Source organism: Balaenoptera borealis (genome assembly GCF_965194805.1).
Source record: "Balaenoptera borealis genome assembly, chromosome: 10".
In the NCBI taxonomy this organism is placed as follows: Eukaryota; Metazoa; Chordata; class Mammalia; order Artiodactyla; family Balaenopteridae; genus Balaenoptera; species Balaenoptera borealis.
The window spans coordinates 104,385,356-104,409,296 of NC_138874.1; the positions used below are offsets into that span (position 1 = coordinate 104,385,356).

The window sequence follows — 23,941 nt, forward strand, 5'->3', positions numbered from 1 at the left end:
CATCATGTTCAGGCCATGGGTAATTGACTCTTGTGTGTTGTCATTGCTTTTTGGTCTCTCTTGAAACGATGGGTCTGACATGGTCTCATTTGTTTTATCAAAGAGCAGAAACAACAAAGATCGCGGGGGTATGAATCCAAGAGCTCAAGAACAGCTTGAAAGAGAATGAGAAAATGTGCATTCATTTAAGCAGGTCATTTTCTGGCCCCCAGTTTATTGACTCAAATAAGTCGTGCATGCCTGACTACATGAATGAAAACTTATTTTCCAAAAGACAGCTCCTCTGAGGCCACTGTTTTGTAAATAAGAACAACAGAAATACATTTTTGCTGGATTCTAAGAACAGAATTTGCTAATTATATAAACTCTCACTGCTCTTACATGTCTTTTCCCAAGCACTTAACACTGATTCAGAAATGCTTCCACTCTCCCACTTTCCTAGCTCAGCAGATGGAGTGTTTGGGAGTGTCTGATTCAGAGTACAAAGAGGCAGGTGGGAAATGGGGATGCAGCTGGAGACAACCCATCCTCGGAGCATGTGCAAGATAGAAACAACCCTAATATAGACTAGATCAAAGGCCACAGCAGCTCTGGAGGAGCCCTGTCCTATAGTTGTTTTCCTTAAAGAAGTAGCTTCTAAAACATTTTTTACTACAGGATAAAGAATCGTTTAAAAGAAATTTTTTTTAATGGAAACCACACTCCTTTCACACTTTGGATACAGTTTGCTATACTTAATGAAAAATAACCTATGTCATTCTCAACTTACACTTTTTTTTAACTAGAGGCTTGAAAAAAACCAGATATGGAAAAATATATTCAGGTGGCATTCTGAATTCCCTCTCTTTACTGTGCCCTTCTTCCTTCATGTGCTCTATTTTTTTAAGATACTCAAACAAACACCTCTCGGTCGAAGATATTCAACATCAAGGGGACTGAATGTGCTTCTAATCGGTTTGGCAATCTTGCCTTTTTTTCTCTGAAATGAGTAGGGCATAGCTAGACTTGATTTGGGAGCCATGGTCTCCATGGATGTAAGTTACCGTTTTTGTTTGTCAAAATCAACTACAATGAGATGCCTTCTCCAACAGGCCCAAACCTCAGCAGACAGCCCTTGTATTTTGGTGGCACCTTCCATGCAGGGCCTGCAGGACAGGAAGTAGTGAATCATTTTTTGCTTTTAGCACTGCCCGAGGAAGCTGGATAGGTAAAAGGTTTTGCCTGCTCCAGTACTGGGGCAAATGATGGTGTTTCTGGGTCACCGTGTAAAACTGAGATCACCCCGAACGGCAGAAACACTTGCTTGGTATGATTTTATAAGACTCTCTCTAACAAGTTGTCATGGAACATCCTTCCCGCTGTTTACTTAAGCAGTAATTTATTTTCAAATTGACGATTTGGTAACTCTCATATGCTTCTATCTCTGAAGAAAAATGAGATCTGTGTTGGTGAAAGATGAGGCTTTTCAAAATTTAATTTATGTCCTGCACATCCATGCGTTCTTCACTGAAGGCCACTCTTGTTAGCTCTGATAACTCCTATTTCCTCTTTGGTCATCTGAAGCTAATTAGAGCTGCTGTTTATTACAGAAGTAATCAATAGCTTTCTACAGTAGATTACATAGGATCAGACCTCTGTGCAATTAGTCCAATGTAGATACACAGAGATACCTTACTTAAAACAAAATATGCTCTGTAAGAGATATGCTTTCACAGGTGACTGGAATTCCAAGTATTTCGACATGTTTAATGTGTTTATTCAAAGGAAGAGTCTTTACGAAATCTTTCACTAATTGAATTTGTTTGATGAGTTTCCCTTGAAAACATTTTGAAGTGAAAAAACTCGGTACTTAGTATATACATTTATGTTTATTAACATTTGGATATAAATGTACTTCAAACACCAATAGAGCTAAAAGGCTATGCCTTCATCTTGGGTTTAACAGATTTCCCACCCTAGTAATTTGATTAATTCCTACAAGGCAAACATCCGTGGGCAAAGGGAATCAGGATGAAATGTGCACTGTGGGTCTGCCCCCTCCACCCCTCTACTGATAATGGGAAGAAAGCGAACGCTTCCAATACTCTACTGGGTGGAATCTCCTCGCCTCTATTCAGTTTCAAAGAAACATGGCTACTAGCACGCGATCCTTGTAGATATCGAATCTCACCATTTCAACCAGACTTCAAAAGTGCACTTCTGAGTCTATTCGTTTAAGGAAAAGAACGATAGAAGAGGACGTGCAGTTAACAAGCCAAATGCCTTATATCCAGACTCCTGTTTTGTTCTGTGTCTCTGTGCCAATCAACTCAGCTCCACAGACCTAATGGTGACCCTCTGGATCCACAAACCTTTCATCTTTTTTGCTTTTTTGCATCTGAGTCAGTCACAGTCTGTCACGGAGGACACAGAACACGGTGCAAGCAGACCCCCTGCGACCTTCAGACCAAACTGCTCTACACAGCACCCAAGCCATGACAGTTGGGAGTCAAGACAATCGTTAGGAAAAGAACTGTGTACCCTGGCATGGATCTGCTTCAGAAGAAAGGGCAGCACATCCCAACCCCCCGTCCCAGTCAAGGCTGCCTTTGTCAAGTAACAGGAACACCAAGGTACTGGTCTGTGTCAACTGGCAAGGGTGCCATTGGACACTGTAGAACATTTACGAGTGGCTGCTGGTTTCCTCACAGGTATGCACGCTTGCGTTTCAAGAAATGATAAAAGACAATGCTTGGCTGCTCTGTTTCCTTCTGCCTGTCCACAATAACGTGATGCAGAGCTTTCTGCTGAAGCACGAGGCTCCTCAGAGTCTGCTTTTGAAGAGCTGTCTTCACGAACATCGGAGCTAACACTACTTATGAGAGGAAAACAAGCTCCGTGTATTTTGTATTAAACCACCAGTAAAAAAACGAAGACAATGTCATTACTTTCAAAACATAGAAAGCCAGTAGTTGAAATCATTTAGTAGTAAAATTTTTTTTCTACATATAACCTCATACGTGTAAAGAGTATTGGAATGATGCTTCAGCTATATTTGACTCTTGTTAGTTTAAGGGCTTCTCACTCAGGTAAGGCTTAGGAAAATGTCTCAATGATCAAGGTTCTGTGAAGTCTCACGCCCACTCTCACTCTCTATTTTGACTAGAAGACAGACACTACAGTGGAATGTGACAGGTATTTTTTGTTTTTGTAGGAGAGTGCAGAACTGTTTAGAGTACATAAACGCAGCGCGGAAAATACTAGTACGTATAGAAAAGTGAACATTGGTACAAGCTTGTCTGCACAAAGTCCATCAAGATTGTCTTGATGAGGATCTTCACTTTGTGACAAAAAAAAACTTGGCATCCACGTACTGCTGCAGTCATGTCATCAGAAATAAAACCTATTACGTGAGATATGGAAGATTCTTTAGAAATACTAACTCCTTCTCTAGCTAGTGAAGGCCAGAGTTAAATTGTTAAAATCACCATCCTCATCGTCCTCTTGAAAAACATGGCCCCAGTTTGCTTTACAGCCAAATCAACAAACTGTCCCTTTACAATACAGCATGCCCCAAAGCCTTCTGAGTTTGGAATGTAGCACTGTATCGGGGATCCCATATAAGCCCTAAGGATCACAAGAAGCTTTCTTAGAAAAAAAAAAGAAAGAAATAAGTTCCAGTTGGATGAAACTGTTTTAGCAGTGTCTCAACTGAGCTCCTAAAACTGGAATTTCAGATATACAAGAGGACAGGAAACAGATAACTTGGTTTTTGTCTTTTTACATGTCCATATTGTTTTTTAAATGCAGCTACGATGTGTCAGCCAAAGATAAAGATAATAGGGTGGACAGGGCAGTTACCACCAGGACCAGCAGTGGGCTCAGACTGCAGCTTGGAGGAGCAGCCATTGATTTTGTGGTTATGTGGCTGGAAGCCCCAGCAAGACCATCCTTTTCGTAATCACGCTGTAAGAAAGAATGTTTTCATTATCACCCACTGCATGTGTTCGTTCTATCAAGGCATATTTTAACCGCACTCTTTCTCTCTCACTGCTCACCAAAGCTGACCCGAGATTTTACCCCCACTCCCAAGGTCCCCCAGCAACTGTGCAACATGGAACCATTCTCCTTCTGGGTACCAATGACTGAGGAGGGATGCTTGCTGTCTCTCTCCATCAGGAAGAATCATCTTGGGAACCTTGCCCAAGCAAGTATGGGTTCATGTAGAGGTGGGTCACAAATCGCATTGGAGACTGGCAGAGAAGGCAGTAGCCTTTCCCTCCATTGGCTGGTTCAACCATGGACTTCATAGATGAAGGGTCTTGCCCTGCTTGTCAGAGAGTCCCGACCAAAACCCAGGCTCCCAAATTCCCAGTCAGCACAGCTGTCCTTCCCCAGGATTGACTCCCTCATCCCCATCCCTAGCACCTGCTCAATCCCATAATGCCACATCCCGCCACAATGAGCTATGATTGTGACAGAACCATCCACCCTCTCACTTGTAGATTGGGGAGTGTAATGCGGCCCGCCTTGGCTACTTCTGGGTTGCTGTGGAGGTCAAAGGACATCTGGTAAGGAGCAAGAGTTGTTATGTATCTTCTCTGTGCCAGATTTTTATGTGACTGTGACCAGAGATTATCATGGTACTGGGGCAATGGTATTTGTGCTGGTCCAGTTCTGAGATGAGGATCCTGGGGTCCACACTTGGTTCTCACTTTGGGCATTAGGATCTGAAGACTGCACCTGGCTCAAAGGGCAGAGGGACACTGAGGGTAACTTAGATTTTTTTCTGGACCTGAAACCTTGTTGTCTTTGAGCCCTTCACATCATTTCCTGTTCCAGGGTCCCAAAGGCTCTGTTCCTATAAATGTAGGGAGACTCAGAAAGAAACAACTTACATCAGAAAGACAGAGGTGTGGACTGCCCGACATATTGGATTTCAGCTTCTGTGCCTGGAAAGAGACAAAAACGCACACACACAAAATCACTCATACATACTATGGAAGAGTAATTACTGATGATCAACTGTCTAGGGCTGTGCCATTTACAGAAATATGTGAGCCACAGCTGCGAGCCCATATACAATTTAAATTTTTCTCCTAACCACGTAAGAGATAACAGGTGAAGAAAATTTTAATAACATTTTCTTTAACTCAATATATTACCATTTCAACATGTAATCAATATAAAAGATGATTAATGAGATACTTTACATTCTTTTATTTTCATCCTAAGTCTTCCAGATTTGGTGTGTTTGACATAGTACATCTCAGTTTGTACCCACCTCATTTCAAAGTCACTGCACAGGTTACAAGAGAAAAAATTTTGAAGTCATTTACATCTTGAACTCATTTATAGTTCTGAAAGTTAATGTTTAGGAACTGCCTTCTAGGTAAAAATGGTGCAATAAAAATCCACATTTATTAGTAACGTAAAGATAGGTCTTCCTGAAGCTTGTGTGTTTGTTCATTTGTTTATTACTTGTTTCAGTCCACAAACACTTAACCAAGCTATTTTCCAGTGCTGGGCATGCGGTGATATGACAAAAAAGGATGTGGTCCTGGGCTCATGTGGCTGCCCTCTAGTGGGAAAACCACTCAGTGCTCGGGGGCTAAGGCACAGGGCAAGGACTCTTTCAGACGGGTCCCCTTCAGGAATCGTGAAGGGCATTACGGACCCCAGATCCATCCATCTTAAAACTGCTTTAGGTGGTCACAAAGCACCGAGCTGATCTCCCTGTGCTATGGGGCTGCTTCCCACTGGCTATCTATTTTACGTTTGGTAGTGTATATATGTCCATGCCACTCTCTCACTTTGTTCCAGCTTACCCTTCCCCCTCCCCATATCCTCAAGTCCATTCTCTAGTAGGTCTGTGCCTTTATTCCCATCTTGCCCCTAGGTTCTTCATGACTTTTTTTTTTTTAGAATCCATATATATGTGTTAGCATACTGTATTTGTTTTTCTCTTTCTGACTTACTTCACTCTGTAGGACAGACTCTAGGTCCATCCACCTAACTACAAATAACTCAATTTCGTTTCTTTTTATGGCTGAGTAATACTCCACTGTATATATGTGCCATATCTTCTTTATCCATTCATCTGTTGAGGGACACTTAGGTTGCTTCCGTGTCCTGGCTATTGTAAATAGAGCTGCAATGAACATTTTGGTGCATGACTCTTTTTGAATTATGGTTTTCTCAGGATATATGCCCAGTAGTGGGATTGCTGGGTCGTATGGTAGTTCTATTTTTAGTTTTTTAAGGAACCTCCATACTGTTCACCTAGAGGGGTGGGATAGGGAGGGTGGGAGGGAGGGAGACACAAGAGGGAAGAGATACGGGGACATATGTATATGTATAACTGATTCACTTTGTTATAAAGCAGAAACTAACACACCACTGTAAAGCAATTATACTCCAATAAAGATGTTTAAAAAAAAATACATGTACATTACCTATGCAATACAAATAAATACATATTTTATTGAAAACTGCTTTAGGGCAGTTACAAGTTCCTGAGCTGTGAGGGCTTTAAGCTCCCTATTTCCTCACAAATGAAGCAAGTTTCCACTGGGTTTCTACCTGAGAACTGAGGTGGAGGGAAGGTTCCACTGCTCAAACAATTACAATAAAAACTGCTAACCCAGTACAACTCTCTTGTTCTGTAAAGGAAAACAAATTAGAGTTCAGAGAAGTTAAGTGACTTATCCAAGGGCACACAGTGAACTACTTCAGAGTCGAGATTTAGATAAGTCTCTGAAACTCCTGAATGGAACTGTGCTCTTTCCTGCTTTACAGTGTTTCTCCCAGGCAACCTTGGCATGCTTGACTTTTCATGCTCCACCTGCCCCCAAAATCCACACAAAGAATCCCTCCCATAACCCCCTCCCCCTGAAACTAGGAGCCCTTTGGCATTGAAAGACCGAGAACTCATTTGTCGACAGGATGGCCCTGGATAAGCAAAACACCTGAATCTAGGAGTATCTGGGCAACCAGCTCTGTGGGAATGCCCTGGCAGGCTGCCTACTGCAGGACAACGTTTGCAACTTGTTGAAGACGTGCTAGCCTGAAACGATAGCATGTTCTCCCAAGGAGTAATTTATTGACCATAATGCTACGTGGCAGGTGTCATAACCTTTACCTCTATTTGCATATGCCAGCTGTGAATATGAAATAGAAACCTTTAAACAGGCGTCAAGAAAAAGACAGTGTGAAGCATCCCTGGGCTGTTCAAAGGTCACTAAATGTTATGTATAAGAAGATCAGAGGGCAAATCAGAAGAGGAATTGAGCCTTACTCAAAAGCCTACTTTTAATCTATATTAATAGCAAATCTGGTCCATTGCATTGTAACCTGTAGAGAATAATATGTAGAACTTTGCACGTTTTATTTCTGTTCAAGTTTGGAATTGTGCCAGGCACCAAAATGGCCCTAAAACATCACATTCTGTCTTTTCTAGGCGGCAATCTACAAAAGACAACCCTCATTAAGGGTCTTTGCATAACTAAGAAGTTCACTAAAACGTGCAGAGAAGGCAGCCTGACTTCTAGTCTGGGACACATTATTTCTCCAAGTTGTTTCCGTGCTGTGGTCACAGCTAAGCTCCACCTCAGTGTCTTAGACTGCAGTGCCCTCTAAGAGATCCAAGGGCTGGTAGGCCTCCTCCTACTTTGTTCTATATGATTAGCACCAGCATGCAGTGTGTCACTCATCATCTATACCATCTGAGAGGCTCACTAGCTACACTTAGTCACTTCAGGAACCTGTTAACGTACTAGTAAAATGCCCATCTATTACATGATTGTAAAGGGGGCTTCCACCAACGGACTAGAAAAGGTTTCTATCTTAACCAATTTTCTTAAGTGGACTCTACATCAACATAGGTAGATTCTGGTCCTCAGTGGTCACTGAGAGTTCAACTTTGTACAGGATTTGAGTCATACCACCAGGTAGACATGCTCTTGCCTCCCATCTGAGAATGGCTGGGATGACTGTTCGAACGACACAAGAAAATACATTGAGACCAGCTCCAAGTCTGTGAAGGCTCCGGGCTCTTCTTCCCCCAAAGCAGGCATCTTGTTGGCCTCTATCTAAAGCAAATAATCAACCTCTGGCTTTGTCTCCCTGTGTCCCCACTGGCTTTACTTAAGGTGGAGGCAGCAGCTCCAAGCTCATCTGGCCTTGAGAACCAGTCTGGTGGGCAGAACTGGATGAACTGCTGAGTGAACGTAGTCATACACCACCAGGACTCTGCAAAGGCTCTGAGAAAATGTCTTCTCTCCTGTCAGACCTTTTCCTAACCCAGCAGAAGCACCTAGCACTCCAGAGGCTTAGCGGTCCACGCACACTGGCCTCAAAAGCCTCGGCTTGCATAGCGTATTAACACTGCTTCCCATTGAGAGGTCTGGGGGGCCGGGAAACCCCCCAGAACTGCAGAGGCAAAGAAGAGCAGCCCCCCAGTTCTGCCAGAACTTTGCATGAACCAAACTAACATCTGTGAGTGTGATTAGAAGGCAAAGAACAGATGTTATTGGTTGTTGGAAGGGCAGGCAGCACCTGGTAAAAGAATCGAAGCGTTGCACACAGACATGAGATCTTTTAAAATCCCACATCAAACCTGGGGTATATATTACAAAATGAGGGCCAGTGGGTCTGCTGCTTGGACTGAGTGGCATCAACTGGGTGTCCAGTGACTCTAAGGGTTCGTAAGCTGCAGATGGAGGGGCAGAGCCTGGGGATTCAGACCTACGTATGTCTAGCTGGTGGCATGCTTATAAGTCCTGTATTCAGTCTGAACCCCTCGGGTGACCACCGAGGGTCAGAAATCTACCTATGCAGATCCAAAGTCCACTTAGGAAAATCTGGCTCTTAAAGCCCCTTGTAGAAGCCTGAGCAACCTGCTGTTTCCACATTGTAAAGGTTTTTATCCTGAACGTTTTTTAAAACATCAAGCTATCGCTGTCTTGCTAGTCAGGTCTGATAAACGCAAGAAGATAAAATTATAGGGCATCCCTCACCTTCAACTATTGCAAAGAGTATTTATGTATTTTAAACATTGCCTCCGTTGATGAAAATTGGGACTGTCCCAGGAAAATTAAAAAAACAAAAAGAAAACAAAAACTTCTGAGACCTTGCAAGGTATAAGGCAAGTTAGAAACTGGAAGAGCACCATTGCCGAGCCCTAAATGGGTAAAACCAGGGGTGTAATAATGGAACAAGTCCTGTCTGCAAGCTCTACAGCCCTGCTCATTAAGAGGATAGGCAGGGGCCCAACATAGAGCCTGGCCAGCCCAGACCTATCTAGGCACCAAACCTTACAGTTTGTGGCTTTAAAATATGGTATCTCTTTAAAAGGAGAGAGGAATAAAGAAGAAGAGAAGAGAATGGATTTCAATTTTTCTAAAAGTAAATTTTAACCGTTGTTACAGCATGTTGAAAAACGAATTATTTAATCCCTTTTATGAAAGCGGGTTTCATAAGAGCTAACCCATAGTTATGCGGTTATGGGAGAAGCTGCCTGACTCCGAGCTGGGGAAAACAACACCACCAAAACACAGTACCACAAGGTTTTCATCTTGAGAAGGTGAAGAGGATACTGGAGAAACCATCCACAAACCAGTAGCTTTGTTGTCATTCTGGAAAACTAGGGAACTTGTTCTTTAGGCTCTTCATAAGCCTTGTCCCTGCAGCAGTCTTATAAAACTGTCACTGGCAGTAATCCCCAAGTCCAGGCATGTCGCATAATAGAATTTCCATGGCACTGTAATTGTGGCCAGACCTCCCCAGTCCCTGGCACTAAAGGGTTAATAAATGCATTAGATGCCGTTAACCTCTGTTACTCCCTTGCTTTTTACCCCTGTGATTAGCATTTGGAAAGCCTGCCTGGTGCCGACTGCTCTCCGGTACAGGATGCCCAGGCACACGTACAGTTCATAGCTCTCAAGTCAAGCCAACTCATCGGGCACCGTGTACACAACGCGTTCTGCCCGCGGTGGGTTCTCCCCGAGCCTCGGGTCAGATCAGGCTTTGGAGCTGCACACTTGCTCTGTTTATGGAATTGGAGACTTAATAGCATACCCACTTGCAGTCTGGCCTTTGCTGCCCCGGGACTCCATTTCTGTAGAGAAGCCAGTGTTTAATCTTGGGTTTTTAGGCAGCTGTCAGCCAGCAGGGCATGGAACATTTCTCTACTCTCCTCCATGTATAAGAAAAGCCAGTTTCTGCTCTACCTCCAGAAAATAAAACCAGAGGAAGATGCTCAATCCAACAGCAACAGATTGTCCAGGCCGCAGCCAAATGGTCATAATTAACGATGCTTCTGCTTCTCTTCTCCCTTGCTTTACTGATTAGAGAGATTTGCTATATTAAGAACCTGTTTGCTTAATGACAGAATACAAGCAATAAACAGAAATACACAGACTGTAAAACGCAATCAACTTTGCTCTCCAGTACTAAGAGTACCGAGCTGCATCTATCACACTTGTCAATATCAGTTTATCAGCATACGAGCCTCTTCTGCAGCATAAATTGGACCTTTGCTAGGGAAAACCATTGCATGAGTTCTTTCCAAAACAGTTCAGAACTCAAAGCCATTTCTCAATTTAAATCTACGCATCTTACATTTTCTCGTAAGGCAAAACATAAGAAGGCTGTGTACCTAATTTGAAGGATAACTGAGCAGAGTAATCCGTTATTACTTTCTCATTTTTCACTTTGCATTTTAATAAAATGGATTCACCACTTCTACGGGTAGAACTTACTATATAACAATTCTATTGTGCACTAGACACACACTTGCCCAAATTAATTTCTACGCACACAAAAAAGACAAAAAAAAGAAGTTGCCTGCTTAGTGAATCCTAGCTAAGGAATGGTCATGTGCTCAGTGCGCTGTAGTCTTATACTCTTTTCAACTTTTTGGATTTTGCCTGTTGGATTTGGGAGAGCCAGGGGAGGTTTTATTTCCGGTCTGGTCACAAGCAATTGGCCAGTCTTTCTAAAATCCTTGCCACTGTCTATTTTGAAACTCACCTTCCCGGTGAGTTTTGCTTTTCCTATGAACTTGGTAACAACCACTGGTCTGAGTAATGTGTAGTCAAGTCAGTGCTTAAAAGAAGTGGACACATAAATAAGGTCTACTCTGAGCCCCTGGGCGTGGGTGTTTGTCTCTCAGAGCCTGTGTTCGGCTCTGTTTCCTCAAAGCCGATTTCTGCCAGCCCCACGGGCTCTGGCACAGGCTGGGGAGGGGCTGAGGGGCCATGAGGAGGGACAGAGTGAGATGTGGGTGGTGATCATTCTTGGGCAGCTTTTCTACCATGTCTCATCTACCTTCTCCCTCCAAGACACTGTGTCTACATATTACCTGAACCTCAGCCAAAAGGCTTTCATTACATTAAGCTCTAAGAAGACCTTGTAAAGATGTTTCACCCTGCACAGGTTTAGGAAGGCCCACTGGGTACCAAGTTTAGTTAGTCTGGCAGGCTCTGGGCAGGTCGAGCCTGGTCATAAAAAGGGGTGGGGAGAGGACTGGAGGCCTGAAGTCATGCTTCCTTAGCCCAAGGAAGCACAGGCTCAGATCCCAGATGGGTTGTTTAGACAAGGCCTCCATGAAGTGAGGCCAGATTGTGTGTGTATGTGTGTGTGTGTGTGTGTGTGTGGTGGTCGTAGCCTTAAAGGTGATATGGATTCCTGTTCTAGAGTCTAGAAGGTCTTGGATTCCTGGCACCTGTGAGTTGTTCCAAGTTTAACAGTGCAATTTAGGTTGAGCTTAGGGCCAAGCCTAGAGTAGAAACTTTTTTACCTGACAGCACTGGGGGCTGGGCCCTTAGGTCATTGGTCAATTGAGAAATGACGTTAAAGAGCAAAATCATTAAATCACTTAAAAATTACACATTTGTATCCCATGTTTTAATTTAGAAGCTTCTTTTTTTAATTATTGTGGTAAGAACACTTAACATGAGGTCTACCTGCTTAAATTTTTAAGTGTACAACACAGCACTATTATCTACAGGCAAATGTTGTACAGCAGATCTAGAACTTACTCATCTTGCATAACTGAACCTACATACCTGTTGAACAGCAACTCCTCGTGTCCCCCTCCCCCAGCCCCTGGAAACCAAAATTCTATTCTTTGCTTCCATGAGTTTGACTATTTTAAACACCTCATATGAATGGAATCATGCAGTGTTTGTCCTTGTGACTGGATTATTTCACTAAACATAATGTCCTCCAGATTCATTCATGTTGTTGCATATTACAGGATTTTCTCCTTTTCAAGGTGAATAATATTCCACTGTATGTATTGCATCAAACATTTTAATTTATAATTTGAATGTCATTCACTGACTGATTTTTGGATACATGATCAAGGCCACTTTCTTAAAAAGGTTTTTTAAAGAAAGAGTTTGCCGATTGGAATTCCCTGGCTTATGTTCTGCGCAAGCTACACCTATCATTTACAATCTACAATTTCCAGTTTTTGTTTCATTAAAACAGGAATGGCATTTGTCTGACACCCACTGAGGAATCTCAGTGCAGAATCTTTCTACATTTTTACAATTTTTCTCAGTCTTTTAGAGTTGTCTGGGCCACACCTAATCAAAGGTATTTTTTTAAAGGAATTTGAACTTTTCTAATGTATTCAACCTAGTTTTCATTGAAACAACTTTCTTTCTTTTGTGCTCCTATTTCAATCATTCATGTAATATTTAATTAAATTATGTAAGCAAAATACCAAACACAACAGCACCCAAAGGTTTGAGAACAAATGCTCCTAAATCTTTTAAACCTGCGCCTCCACTGGAGAGAGCAAGGGGCCCAGGTGAGCAGAGGGAGAGAGCCCACTAGCTTGGGGCATTCAGCCTGCCTTGGGCATTGGACGTTTACATGGGAATGGCAGAGAGGCTGGCTTCTGTGGTGAGCTGGTGAAATGAGGGTCCGTTAAGAGAGCTTCTACTATGATTTAGAACTTGCTCTTGGAACCAGACTGACTGATAAGGTATGCTAAAAAGACGACAGGTTAGGAAGGTCCTGGTCCTAGCTTTTCAACCATCACCTATAATTATAATAACCCCCGCCCTACTACTGCCTACCTCACAGAGTTGTGCGAATCAAACGTGATACTCGGGCTTCCCTGGTGGCGCAGTGGTTGAGAATCCGCTTGCCAATGCAGGGGACACGGGTTCGAGCCCTGGTCTTGGAAGATCCCACATGCCGCGGAGCAACTAGGCCCGTGAGCCACAATTACTGAGCCTGCGCGTCTGGAGCCTGTGCTCCGCAACAAGAGAGGCCGCGATAATGAGAGGCCCGCACATCGCGATGAAGAGTGGCCCCTGCTTGCCGCAACTAGAGAAAGCCCTCGCACAGAAACGAAGACCCAACACAGCCATAAATAAATAAATAAATACATAAATAACCCAAAAAGTTAAAAAAAAAAAAGAAGTTCCCCAAGAAAGGCTTCTGATTAAAAAAAAAAAACAAAAAAACAAAAAAAAACCCCGTGATACTCGGGGTGGAAGTCCTTTTAAAATCCAAGTTGCTGTTGATGATCTCTTAGCCTCTCTGTGGTCCCTATACTGGATGTTCTTGGATTCAGGCAGGGGTGTGAAAAATACAAAAGATTAAGCTAATTTGGCTTGTGAATGTGATACTGAATAGAACTGGCTCATGATCTTCTTTCCTCGGATTTAAAAATGAATGCAATGAAAGAGATACAGTCCTGTAAGATATATCAACAGTCCTCCATTAGCTAAGCAGTCCCTCGGGCTTGCCTGTCAGTCTCCCGCACACCATAAAAGGATGTCTGCAGCCCTGCGTTTGTAATTTAACACTAATGGCAGGACGGCAAGTAGCGCTGTGTGCAGACACTGTCTGCAGCAGGGAGCTTAACACGGCGCTTGGGCTGGACTTTCTTCTTCCCCTAACTCCACAGGGTCATCTGACATCTATTTTGCTTTTCCCCAAGTTGGGGCGAACACAGGTTGCCAACTACATTAGAGAACTGTGTGTTTTCGTTCATGGTTAACTTGCTTGATTAGTAAACTATTCAGACAAGAAGCAATTATGAGCTGCATTTTAGAAAATTATGCCCAATTAACAATAAGATTATGCCAAACACTATGTGAAAGATGTTTTAGTTTGGGGTGGGGGAGGGGTTTTGTAGAGCAAACATTCAGTGATCATGGTGTAATGGTAACTAGGGGGATGGCCCTAAAAGGAAACATTTGTTTTCTCAAAATGTGCATTTGGAAACGCAAGTGTACAGAGAGCAGCAGAAAAGATTCATCGTGGTCCCTGATGAGAAGTGCACGAAGCCGATCTCATCAGACACGCGCCCTCATCACCATCAGATAATATTTATTAAGCCTCTCATTCTCTTGTGCATTTATGTGCAGCTGAGAGCAGCCCTGTAATGGCTCTGTGACTTATGGTGGTAACTAAGGTTTGATATAAAACGCCAGGTCTGGAGACAGCACGGACCCAGGGCTTTTGTTCAGTCTCTGGGTGGGAAGATGGAGCACTTGTGGTGCTGCAAGAAACAAGGTGAAAGCAAAAAATTTTAAAACTTTAAAAAAAATGTACTTTTAGTAGACAGAGGAAAATATTCAAGAAAATAGAGGAGGGGCTTCCCTGGTGGCGCAGTGGTTGAGAGTCTGCCTGCCAATGCAGGGGACACGGGTTCGAGCCCTGGTCTGGGAAGATCCCACAGGCCGCGGAGCAACTGGGCCCGTGAGCCACAACTACTGAGCCTGCGCGTCTGGAGCCTGTGCTCCACAACAAGAGAGGCCGCGATAGTGAGAGGCCCGCGCACCGCGATGAAGAGTGGCCCCTGCTTGCCGCAACTAGAGAAAGCCCTCGCACAGAAACGAAGACCCAACACAGCCATAAATAAATAAATAAATAATTAATTAATTAAAAAAAAAAGAAAATAGAGGAAGACCAAATAGACTAATAGTGATAATGACTGTGTCGATTACTCTTAAGAATAGCCTCCACTGGTAATGATCCCATCCGCATTTTACTGAATACTCCCCAAGGACTCATGTGACTTTCTGAGGGGGGTACTCCCCTTTTGTACAGATCAGGAAGCAGGGGTTTCAGAAAGGTCGGGACCTGCCCAAGATTCCACAGCCCAGAGTGGCTGCGCTGAGATTTGAATCTCTTTGACTTCAGTCTCTTCGACTCTAAAGCCCACGCATACTGACTCTGCCAGATGCGGTACCATTATCTCTCATAATCCTTAGATCAACCCTTAGAATAATAAGGGTAATAAGTCCAGGGTCACACAGGCAGCATGGACAGAGCCAGCCGAGGCAACCTAGAATCAACCCAAGGAGTCAGAGGTCAAGCCAGGGCTGGTGATTTTCACTCCCCCGAGAGCCTCCACAGATGAGCACCCCGCATGTCATATCTGAGGTCCCTGCAGCCCTCAGGGTGGCAGGGGACAGCCACCCTGGGGAAAACTCCCGCAATGTCTTCTCAGTGCCCACCATCCTACGCTTCCTCTCTAGCCTTGTCCATGATGTGACTCCTCTTGGGCCTCAAATCTGAGGAGCACAGCGGAGGGGAGCCCTGCATTGAACCTCACCCCCAAGAGAACCAGAGCCATTTTCCTCCCACAAGTGTGCTGCATGGCTCAAGTGCACGGCAGAGTCTATTATTCAGGGAAGCACAGTTGGTTAGAAGTCCTAAGGATAAAAGGTCAGTAGGGGATACAAGAAATTGGATTTATTTATAGTATGTGATCTAAGTGCGCTCAGAAGTATTCTCGTAGGTTGCCCAGAACAAGAGAGCATATTTATAGCCAAGATGGTACAGACGTCCTATTCCTTTTTATTAAGCATGTTTATTATGCACCAATTGGGTTAAGCAATTGTCCAACTGCTGAATTACTATCCCTCTGATGGGCCAGCCTCACTACCCTCTGGACCACAGGGGTGGGTGGCCTAATGGCTTTTCCTGAAATGCACTGAGGGGGCCTAGTCTTCCCGTTCCCATCCTTAAGTGGTTATTCTCACTTTTTGAGAAAAGTAGCAGAAAAAAAAAAAAAAAGTTTAGGAGAAGACATCATAAAAGGGTGATCATAAAAATTGTTTCAACCACAGGGTCCACACCCTATACAACGCCCAAGTTCATTTTCCAGATGAATTTTGGGATAAAAGTCACCAAATTGTCCCTCAGTACTCAGGCTCCTTCTGTCTCATGGTCAGCAGAGACGAACCAGGAGGATAAAATAATGATAAAAAGTTACTATGCTGGAGGCTCAGTTCCCATGCTGAAGAATTTTAATTTGTTTAATTATCACAACCCTCCCAGGTGGTTGTGCCCATTAGTCCCACATTACAGACAACAAACCCAAGGATTAAGGAGATGAAACTACTCTCCACTGTAGTCCACAGGAAGGCTTGATTTTATCGTAGCGAGAAGTCTGGTCCTTCAGTATTTTCTACTCTTAAGCACAACAGCCTTTTTCTTAAAAAAGCAACTTTGAGAAACAACCATGCCGCTGTTTGCCTACTGTCTGCATGATCCCTTGTCAAGCATCGGAACAGCAAGGCTTGAGTTATATTACCTGAAAGTGAGCTTGGTTTTGGAGTAAAACAAATGATGGCACTGCCTTGACTCTCCAAAGGAACTCGGAATCACTAAGTGCTACCCTCACCCTGATATAACGTAGCGGGTGCCGTGTGCTGGGGCCGGGAATAGGTGCAGACAACAGCTGACGCCTGGAGCAAATGCCTGTCCCTGGGCAGCAAGAATACCCTCCAGCTGTGGCCTCACTGCTGAGACGACCGTGACCTGGCAAAAGCTACCCAAATGCTGTTGGGATGGACAGCTTTATGTTGTTCTCAAGCAACACCAAACTTCAACTAGAAATTCTCTGGAGCTGACTAAGAAGGGTGAGGCAACTAGAACACTGAGTGGGAGACAGAAAAGGAGGGAAGCTCGTGTCATTTCGGGGTGATGCAGGAGAGGGGCTGCAGCCACTGCCGGTGACCTCTCCCGTGCTTTCTTCGCAGGTGGGCAGCTCAGAGCCAGCCTCCCCGCCATCCACATCACAGACACAGCTGCATAGAACACAAAGTAGAAACGGACTGTGGGCCCCAAGTCCCTGGACTGCACCTTAAAGAGGAAGGAGCCCAGCCACGTGGGACTTCCTCTGACTGTTGCCATTTCTCTGTAACAGAAACAGGGCTCTGAGCCAGAGCTGGTCGGCTCAAGAATCTCACTGCACCCAAGGATCCTGGGACCGCATCCCCAAGGTATGCCCCATATGTTCCATGGTTACCGTGTTTGTGTACCTGGCTCAGGGCCTCCTATTTATTGACTTTAGTGGTCTGAAAATACACCCCGGAAAATCCCAGAAATATAATAACGTGAATTACAATTCCAGCGACAATATGACACAGTGCCTTCTCCCTGATGCTATATGCCAACACTTTTATTAAGCGTAATGATAGTGTACAATTATATGATAATGTAGGCCTCCCCATTTTGCCACTTACTTCACAGAATGGTGAAGTAGGGGTTATTTGGAGGCATAGATAAGAGACCTGATTAGAGTTAAGAGTCGGGGTTGAAGTGGTGAGATCAAGGGGCCATTTGTAAAATACAGAACCTTCTTAAGAGAAAACCAATTCACTCCCTGTTCCTACTGAAGCTCTTCTGGTCTGGCTGCAGTTCGCCCGGTGGGGGCAATAGGCTTATTCCAGCTCTAGGAGATGAGGGATAAAAGAGGGAAAAAGAAAAGTTATAACTCAGAGATACTGCACTCTACGTGCTTAATTTGCAGGGCTTTGTGGTTGAGAAAAATAGATGCCGCGATCTGCCTTTGTTGAAAAGGTGACATTTGGGTTCATTAAAGGTATACAAATAGATTTTCATAAAGGCTATTTTTCTAAGTCATTAAATTGGTTTTTAGGAACCTTACACTCTCCTTCATTTGAACAATTATTAAACTATAAAATAGAATTGTACAATTGATAAAACCGTAATCTAAAATTTTACAGCCAGGTATAAAATGCTATATTATTAAACTATAATGAAGATGCTCAAACCCATTACAACTTTTTAAATGAATTATAAAACCCTTTGCTGCTGATAAAATATCTTAAATTACAGTATTGTGTATTCTAACAATATGTTGAACCAAAGTTTGCTACAATGCAAATATGCCACTCACAAAGAAACCGTTACTTGAATTAAGTTTGCAGAAGCCCGAAATCTGATAGCATCTGATTCAGCAAGGCAGACAACACCTGATATTTGCAGGCTGGGTGAGATAGCTGGTCCCCTGAGGGAGGTGCCTTTCCCCACATTCCTTCGACCACAGAACCAGCCAATAGTCAGAGCCTCTCATAATCAAAGGCTGTACAGGTGACACTTAGCAGGGCCCTGGGGATTGAGGAAATGCTTGTGGTAATAGCAATCTTCTCCCCTTAAAGTCACCCCATAGGTGAGATTTTTTAAATGTCAGATGTTTAGTTGCTGAGTACCTGCCACTTACATGTATGTTACGGGCTGTATGGTGTCCCTCAAAAATTCATATGTTGAAGTCCTAACCTTTAGTACCTCAGGATTTGACTGACTATGGATGGAGATAGGGTCTTTAAAGAGGTGATTAAGTTATAATGAGGTCATTAGGGCGGGCCCTCAGCCAATCTGACTGGTATCCTTATACAGAGAGGAAATTTGGACACACAGACACCAGGGTGCACACACACAGATGAAAGGCCATGTGAGGACACAGCAAGAAGGCAGCCGTCTGCAAGCCAAGGAGAGAGGCCTCAGGAGAAACCAAACCTGTTGACACCTTGACCTTGGACTTCCAGCCTCCAAAACTGTGAGAAATACATTTCTGTTGTTTTAGCCACCCAGTCTACGGTACTTTGTTATGGCAGCCCCAGCAAACGAATACAATGTATGACACTGCACTCTGTGATATAGGGTGATATGTATATGTACCTACTAGGAAGCCTGGCCTCCGAGATGAAATTCCTGTTTTTTGGTACCAGTTATACCCTGCAAGTTTCCGTTTCCAATAGGGTTTGAATACACAGCTGAAAATGCCTTTTGGCATCCTGGATTGTATGGCAGCCTTAACAGAGTAATACGCAATTCTGAGCTCTGAATTCAAGCACTCTCCTGGAAGAAGGGCTTTGAAAACGCTCTATAAGCAGTTATTTCAAAAAGTGTTTTTACAACAGCCTATTTCCTCCCAGCGCTAACATGGGTGGATTCTGGGATGTAGCTTCCCTCTGAGCTCATCTGCTGGCACCTAAAGCCAGGAAGATTAAATCCCAGGAGGCCACTGTCAGTCTCTCCATGCTGCGAGTAGCCGGGCCCATCACACAGGGCCCCAGGGCCACTTGGCATTCTGGTCCTGAGCTCCGTCAGGAGGCTGCCAGGGGAGCCCAGAAGCAGCCTGGGTGGTGTGCCCTGTGGCTTCGCACTTCTGCTAAGGTAAGACCCTCCCACAGCTCATTTCTCCTAGGACTTAAACTCGCTCTAAGCAGGAGAGCATTATGCGAAGGAAATGCTAGGTATAGCCAGGATATGGAATTATTTTTATGAAACGAAAACAACAGTGGGTGCTAGAAAACACTGTGTATTACACAGAAATGATGGCAACCTCACAAAAACCATAAACCAAATGCCATAAAAAACATGCTGCACCAAGACCGTTTTCTTAAACAAAAGGCCCAGGAAATGGCATCTAGAAGCCACAATCATTTAGATCCAGACAGTGACCTGTCTGGTCAGCAGTCAATCTCAGCCCCTCCTAAAACTCCCCCATCCTCAAAGTCCATGCATGAGAAACCCAGCTGTGGCCTGGTATAAGCACTTCCATCTACTGTGGTCATCCAGCAAAAGTCTCCTTTGACATGTCACCTGCAGGGTACTCATCTGGGATGCTGGATGGGGGAAAACATCACTCAGACAGGGTGAGGGTGGGAGGCCCCGAAGGCCGTGGACTCCTGCGGGCCCCTGGATGATGAGAACCAGGTCAAGAGCCTCGGTTAACACCACGTATGAGTCTACCCCAGTGTCACTCTGAGGGGAGTGTTGCCTCGGGGACATTAATTTAAGTGTCCCAAATTGGGCATCTCGTGGTCACCAGAGCCCCGCTTCATTGTTCTTGCCGGCATGAATTAGGAAAGATCTGGTCCAATGCACCCGTCTGCTCTTCAATATCCTGAAGCTCCTCACCACACAAGGAGAAGGAAACCTGAAAAGACTCTTACATGCCTCCATTTTCCATGTTAGCAGAAAGAAAAGGGGGTTTTTGAGGCAGCCCTCGTTTCCCAGGCAGTGGTCCTCAACCAGGGGCGATTTTGTCCTGCAGGGGACGTGTGCTGTGTGGCGGGACATTTTTGGTTATCACAATCGGGGAAAGGGGCTCCTGGCATCTAGAGGGCAGAGGCCGGGGTGCTGCTCAACATCCTACAAGGCACAGGGCAGCCCCACAACAAAGAATTACCAGGCCAAAGGTCAATGGGGCTGAGACTGAGTAAGCCTGACCTGGAGAACCGTTCAGTTCATAGCCAAGAAGTCACTAAACAACCTTTACTGAAGTTTCCACGATTGGTAGTGAGGTGTGTAGCCCATCTTCAGCAAAGATGCCAGGGAAGCAGGTGACTTCCCCTGGAGAGGCATCTGACACTAAACTATATTTCAAAACCGTCACTGTGACAAGGCCTCACATGTTCTCATTTACTCTACAGGTGCAAAGCCCCATAGGCCACCAATATCAAAAAAAGCCATTGGAAAACAGGACCCACAAGCAATGCATAGTTTATAGCCTGGCCCCTTGGAGCACTTCTCTGTTACTAAAGGTGGGACAAAGGGGGCCAGTGATAACCAAGTGCTAAAAGCCCTTTGAAGCTTACAGCTAATAGAAACTTCCTTAGGGCGGAGCACTGCCCTGAGAACGCATGACAAGTAGGATCACATTTAATCCTCATAACACCCGAGGAGGCACTCTGGCTGCCATCCTCATTTCACAGGCGATAAAACTGAGGCAGAGAGGATAAGTAATTTGCCCGAGGTTTCGTGGCTGGTAAGTGGTGAAGTGAGCCCATGCTCAAAATTTCAACTCCAGCTTCCTTGTGAGAAGTTTCACAGTGTGTCCTTAGAATTAAAATTAAAATTCCGCTCACTTTTATTCCCGGTTCCTAGGAGATAAGTTCTAAATCCTTGGAAGTTCATGAAGGATAGGAGTGTTTTGATTATGGTTATGGTTCTGTTTAGACCAACCGTGGGTCAAGGGGTTGGTTGGGGCTTTGAGCCACATGAGGTCAGCCTGATCTCCTGACCTCCAGGGAGCAAAGAGGAATCAAATATTGTGTTCAATCACATGCCCAATGGATCAATCAACCATGCCTATATGATGAACCCCAATAAAAACTGGTCACTGAGGCCCAGTGGCCTGGTTCATCCTGGTTGATGAACACACTGATGTGCTGGGAGGGTGGCACGCCTGAACGCCACAGGAATTTCACAGGCAGAGGGCATGGAAGCTCTCCTCCCAGGCTTCAGCTTAAGTGTCTCTTCATTTGGCTTATCCTGATTTGTATCCTTTAAAATAAAACTGTACTTGTAAGTATAGTGCTTTCCTGAGTTCTGAGTCATTCTAGTGAATTGAACCTGAGGGCATCATGGGAACACCTAAATTTGTAGCCAGTTCGTCAGAAGAGCCTGGGGACTCCGGAAGTATGGCTGGCATCTGAAGTGGGCAGTCTTGTTGGGGACCGTGCCCTTAACCTGCGGTATCTGTGCTAGCTCAGGGGGCCAGCGTCAGGAGTGAGTTGTACTGCAGGATACCAGTTGGTGTTAGAACAGGCATCGTTAGCTTCCTTTATGCTCGTTTATGAACCGGTCTGGCACCTCAATCTGCCAGATGTTCGACAAGAATTTAGGGACTGATTTAATCTCTATTGAATGAATAATGTTATCCAGAAACAAAAAGGTAAAATGCTCTGATTTAGGTATTACAGTGTAGCCAGTTAAAATGCATAGAGGAGAAACATGCTGCTGTTCTATTTCTCTTCTGATCAAGCCGCTCTGTGTCTCAGGTCTATTGTCTGAGAAATAGGAATAATAATAGTATTGACCTCATGAAGTTACTGTCAAAATTAGTTTATATATATACATATATATGCACACATACATATATATATGGATTTATATAAAGTGCTTAGAATAGTACTTGACCCATGGAAAGTACTATTTGCATATTTGCTTTATTAATACAAAACCACAAAAAGCAGAGGTGATGCAAGTTACCGAAGAAAATAGCTCTAGGATCTGTCATACGATTAGATCGTTTGTAATGTTTCCCAAAGTGGGGTTTTGGAACCAGTGGTGTGTATGACTTTATTTAGGTGGCATAAAAAACATTTTTATTGCTTTCATTTTAATATTTATATAATGACTTTTTAATGTAGAGAGAGCTATTGCATTGATTCACGTTTCACAAATGTTATTAACAGTGTATTTCGATACTGAGTTTAAAGATGAATATTAAGCAAACAATAGCACTGGTGGAATGCAATATGGGAAAGCCTGCAAATTCCTGGTCTTTGAGGCTAAGAGGCAGGGCTAGCTCTCAAATACCATCTTTTCTGCAAATAAGAGTGTTTCCTGTTTACAGTTGTGTCACCTCTTCCCACTGTCAGCACTAGTTAAAGAGATATGGCAATGGCCTCTGGCAGGTGGTCATACTCTGACACCCAGGCTGGACCAAGACCTGACTACTGTCACAGCTCCAAGTTCACAGCACCAAGAATCTGATTGTTAGGAGGATCTCTTGAGAGACTCCTGGGCAGGGAGACATGGAATCTGAAACAGTTCTAAGCCCAGTTCAAGACCTGATTCTTTCTTTATTGTCTTGTGGTTTCCTTTTCTTCTTGGCCTGGTGTCCATAGAATATCCCACCCCTTCCTCTCCTTCCTTGGGACTTTCTACAATGACCGCATCATAGAACCAGCAGGATATCACTCGGTTCAAAGCCTTCTTACAAATTAAGGAAGCAAAACCTAAAGAGCTCCATCTTTTTCCATCCATGTGCCCCTACCCCCACCCCAATCCCTGGGAACAACCTTCCTATATGGCCCCAGGGTCCACAGTTAAAGCTCTAACATGTGTCACCAACCACGATAACAGTGGTGTCCACTTCCAAGTGCAGAGGGCTGGCCTGTCGTGCTAGGCCCTCTGCATACTGGCACTAGTTCTTTAATCCTCACAACAAACCCCAGAGGTGGGTGATAGCTTAAAAGAGACATTCAGAGATGGTAAGAAACATGACCCAGGTCACAGAGCAATAGGAAGTGAGCTGGGAACCTCACTCAAGTTCAACCAACTCCAAAGTTCATGCTCCGACCCCAGCAAAGCAACTCCTAGGCTGTCAGCCACAGGGTGAAATGGAGGTACCGGAGGGTGGCTTTAACCACTGGCAAGGGTGGCGTGAGTACAGGGGATGAGTATCCCCGCAGTAGGGGCCTGGTGTGGAAATAAGCGCCTCTCCCCATCTCCTTCCAGCTTCCCACCTTCCCACCAGTCAGCCTGTGCAAAATCCCACCACCCTGGCCTTGCTCTCAAGTACTCTTCTCCAGAAGATTAACAGGACGCCAAAGCTCCCCATTGCTCTGCTAGCATAAATTGCAAGAAAAACATTTAGAATATTGATTAAGTGCTTCATGCTAGAAGATTTAAATTTACGTCCTGTATTTCCAGGATTAGCTGACAAATGGGGTCAGCCTGCTGGCACAAATGATTTACAAAACACCCATTGGCAGCTTTCCTTTTAAAACTCAACACTTAAAATTTTCACTTGGTCACAGCCAGTGGAGTCCTGGGTATTGAGCAGGTTTGGATAATCACCTTCTTGCCACATTGAGACTTGTGGGGTTTGGCCCTGGGAAGAGCTTCAGAATCATTTCCAGTCTGGTCTGGCCCTATCCAG

At 44.3% G+C, this 23,941-nt stretch overlaps 1 protein-coding gene across 4 annotated transcripts in view; it reads right to left on the reverse strand.

Moving 5' to 3' along the window:
* Window positions 1–1,849: 1,849 nt before the first annotated feature.
* Window positions 1,850–23,941, reverse strand: part of GFRA1 (GDNF family receptor alpha 1) — a 221,631-nt gene continuing 199,539 nt past the window's right edge. For all 4 annotated transcript variants that reach the window (XM_082407847.1, XM_082407848.1, XM_082407845.1 and 1 more), the window contains 2 exons: window positions 4,878–4,931; window positions 1,850–3,945 (listed from right to left, as the gene is read on the reverse strand). In XM_082407847.1, the coding sequence (XP_082263973.1) occupies window positions 3,790–3,945; window positions 4,878–4,931 (210 nt within the window). In that variant the 3' untranslated portion in view covers window positions 1,850–3,789. The remainder of the gene's footprint in view (window positions 3,946–4,877; window positions 4,932–23,941) is intronic.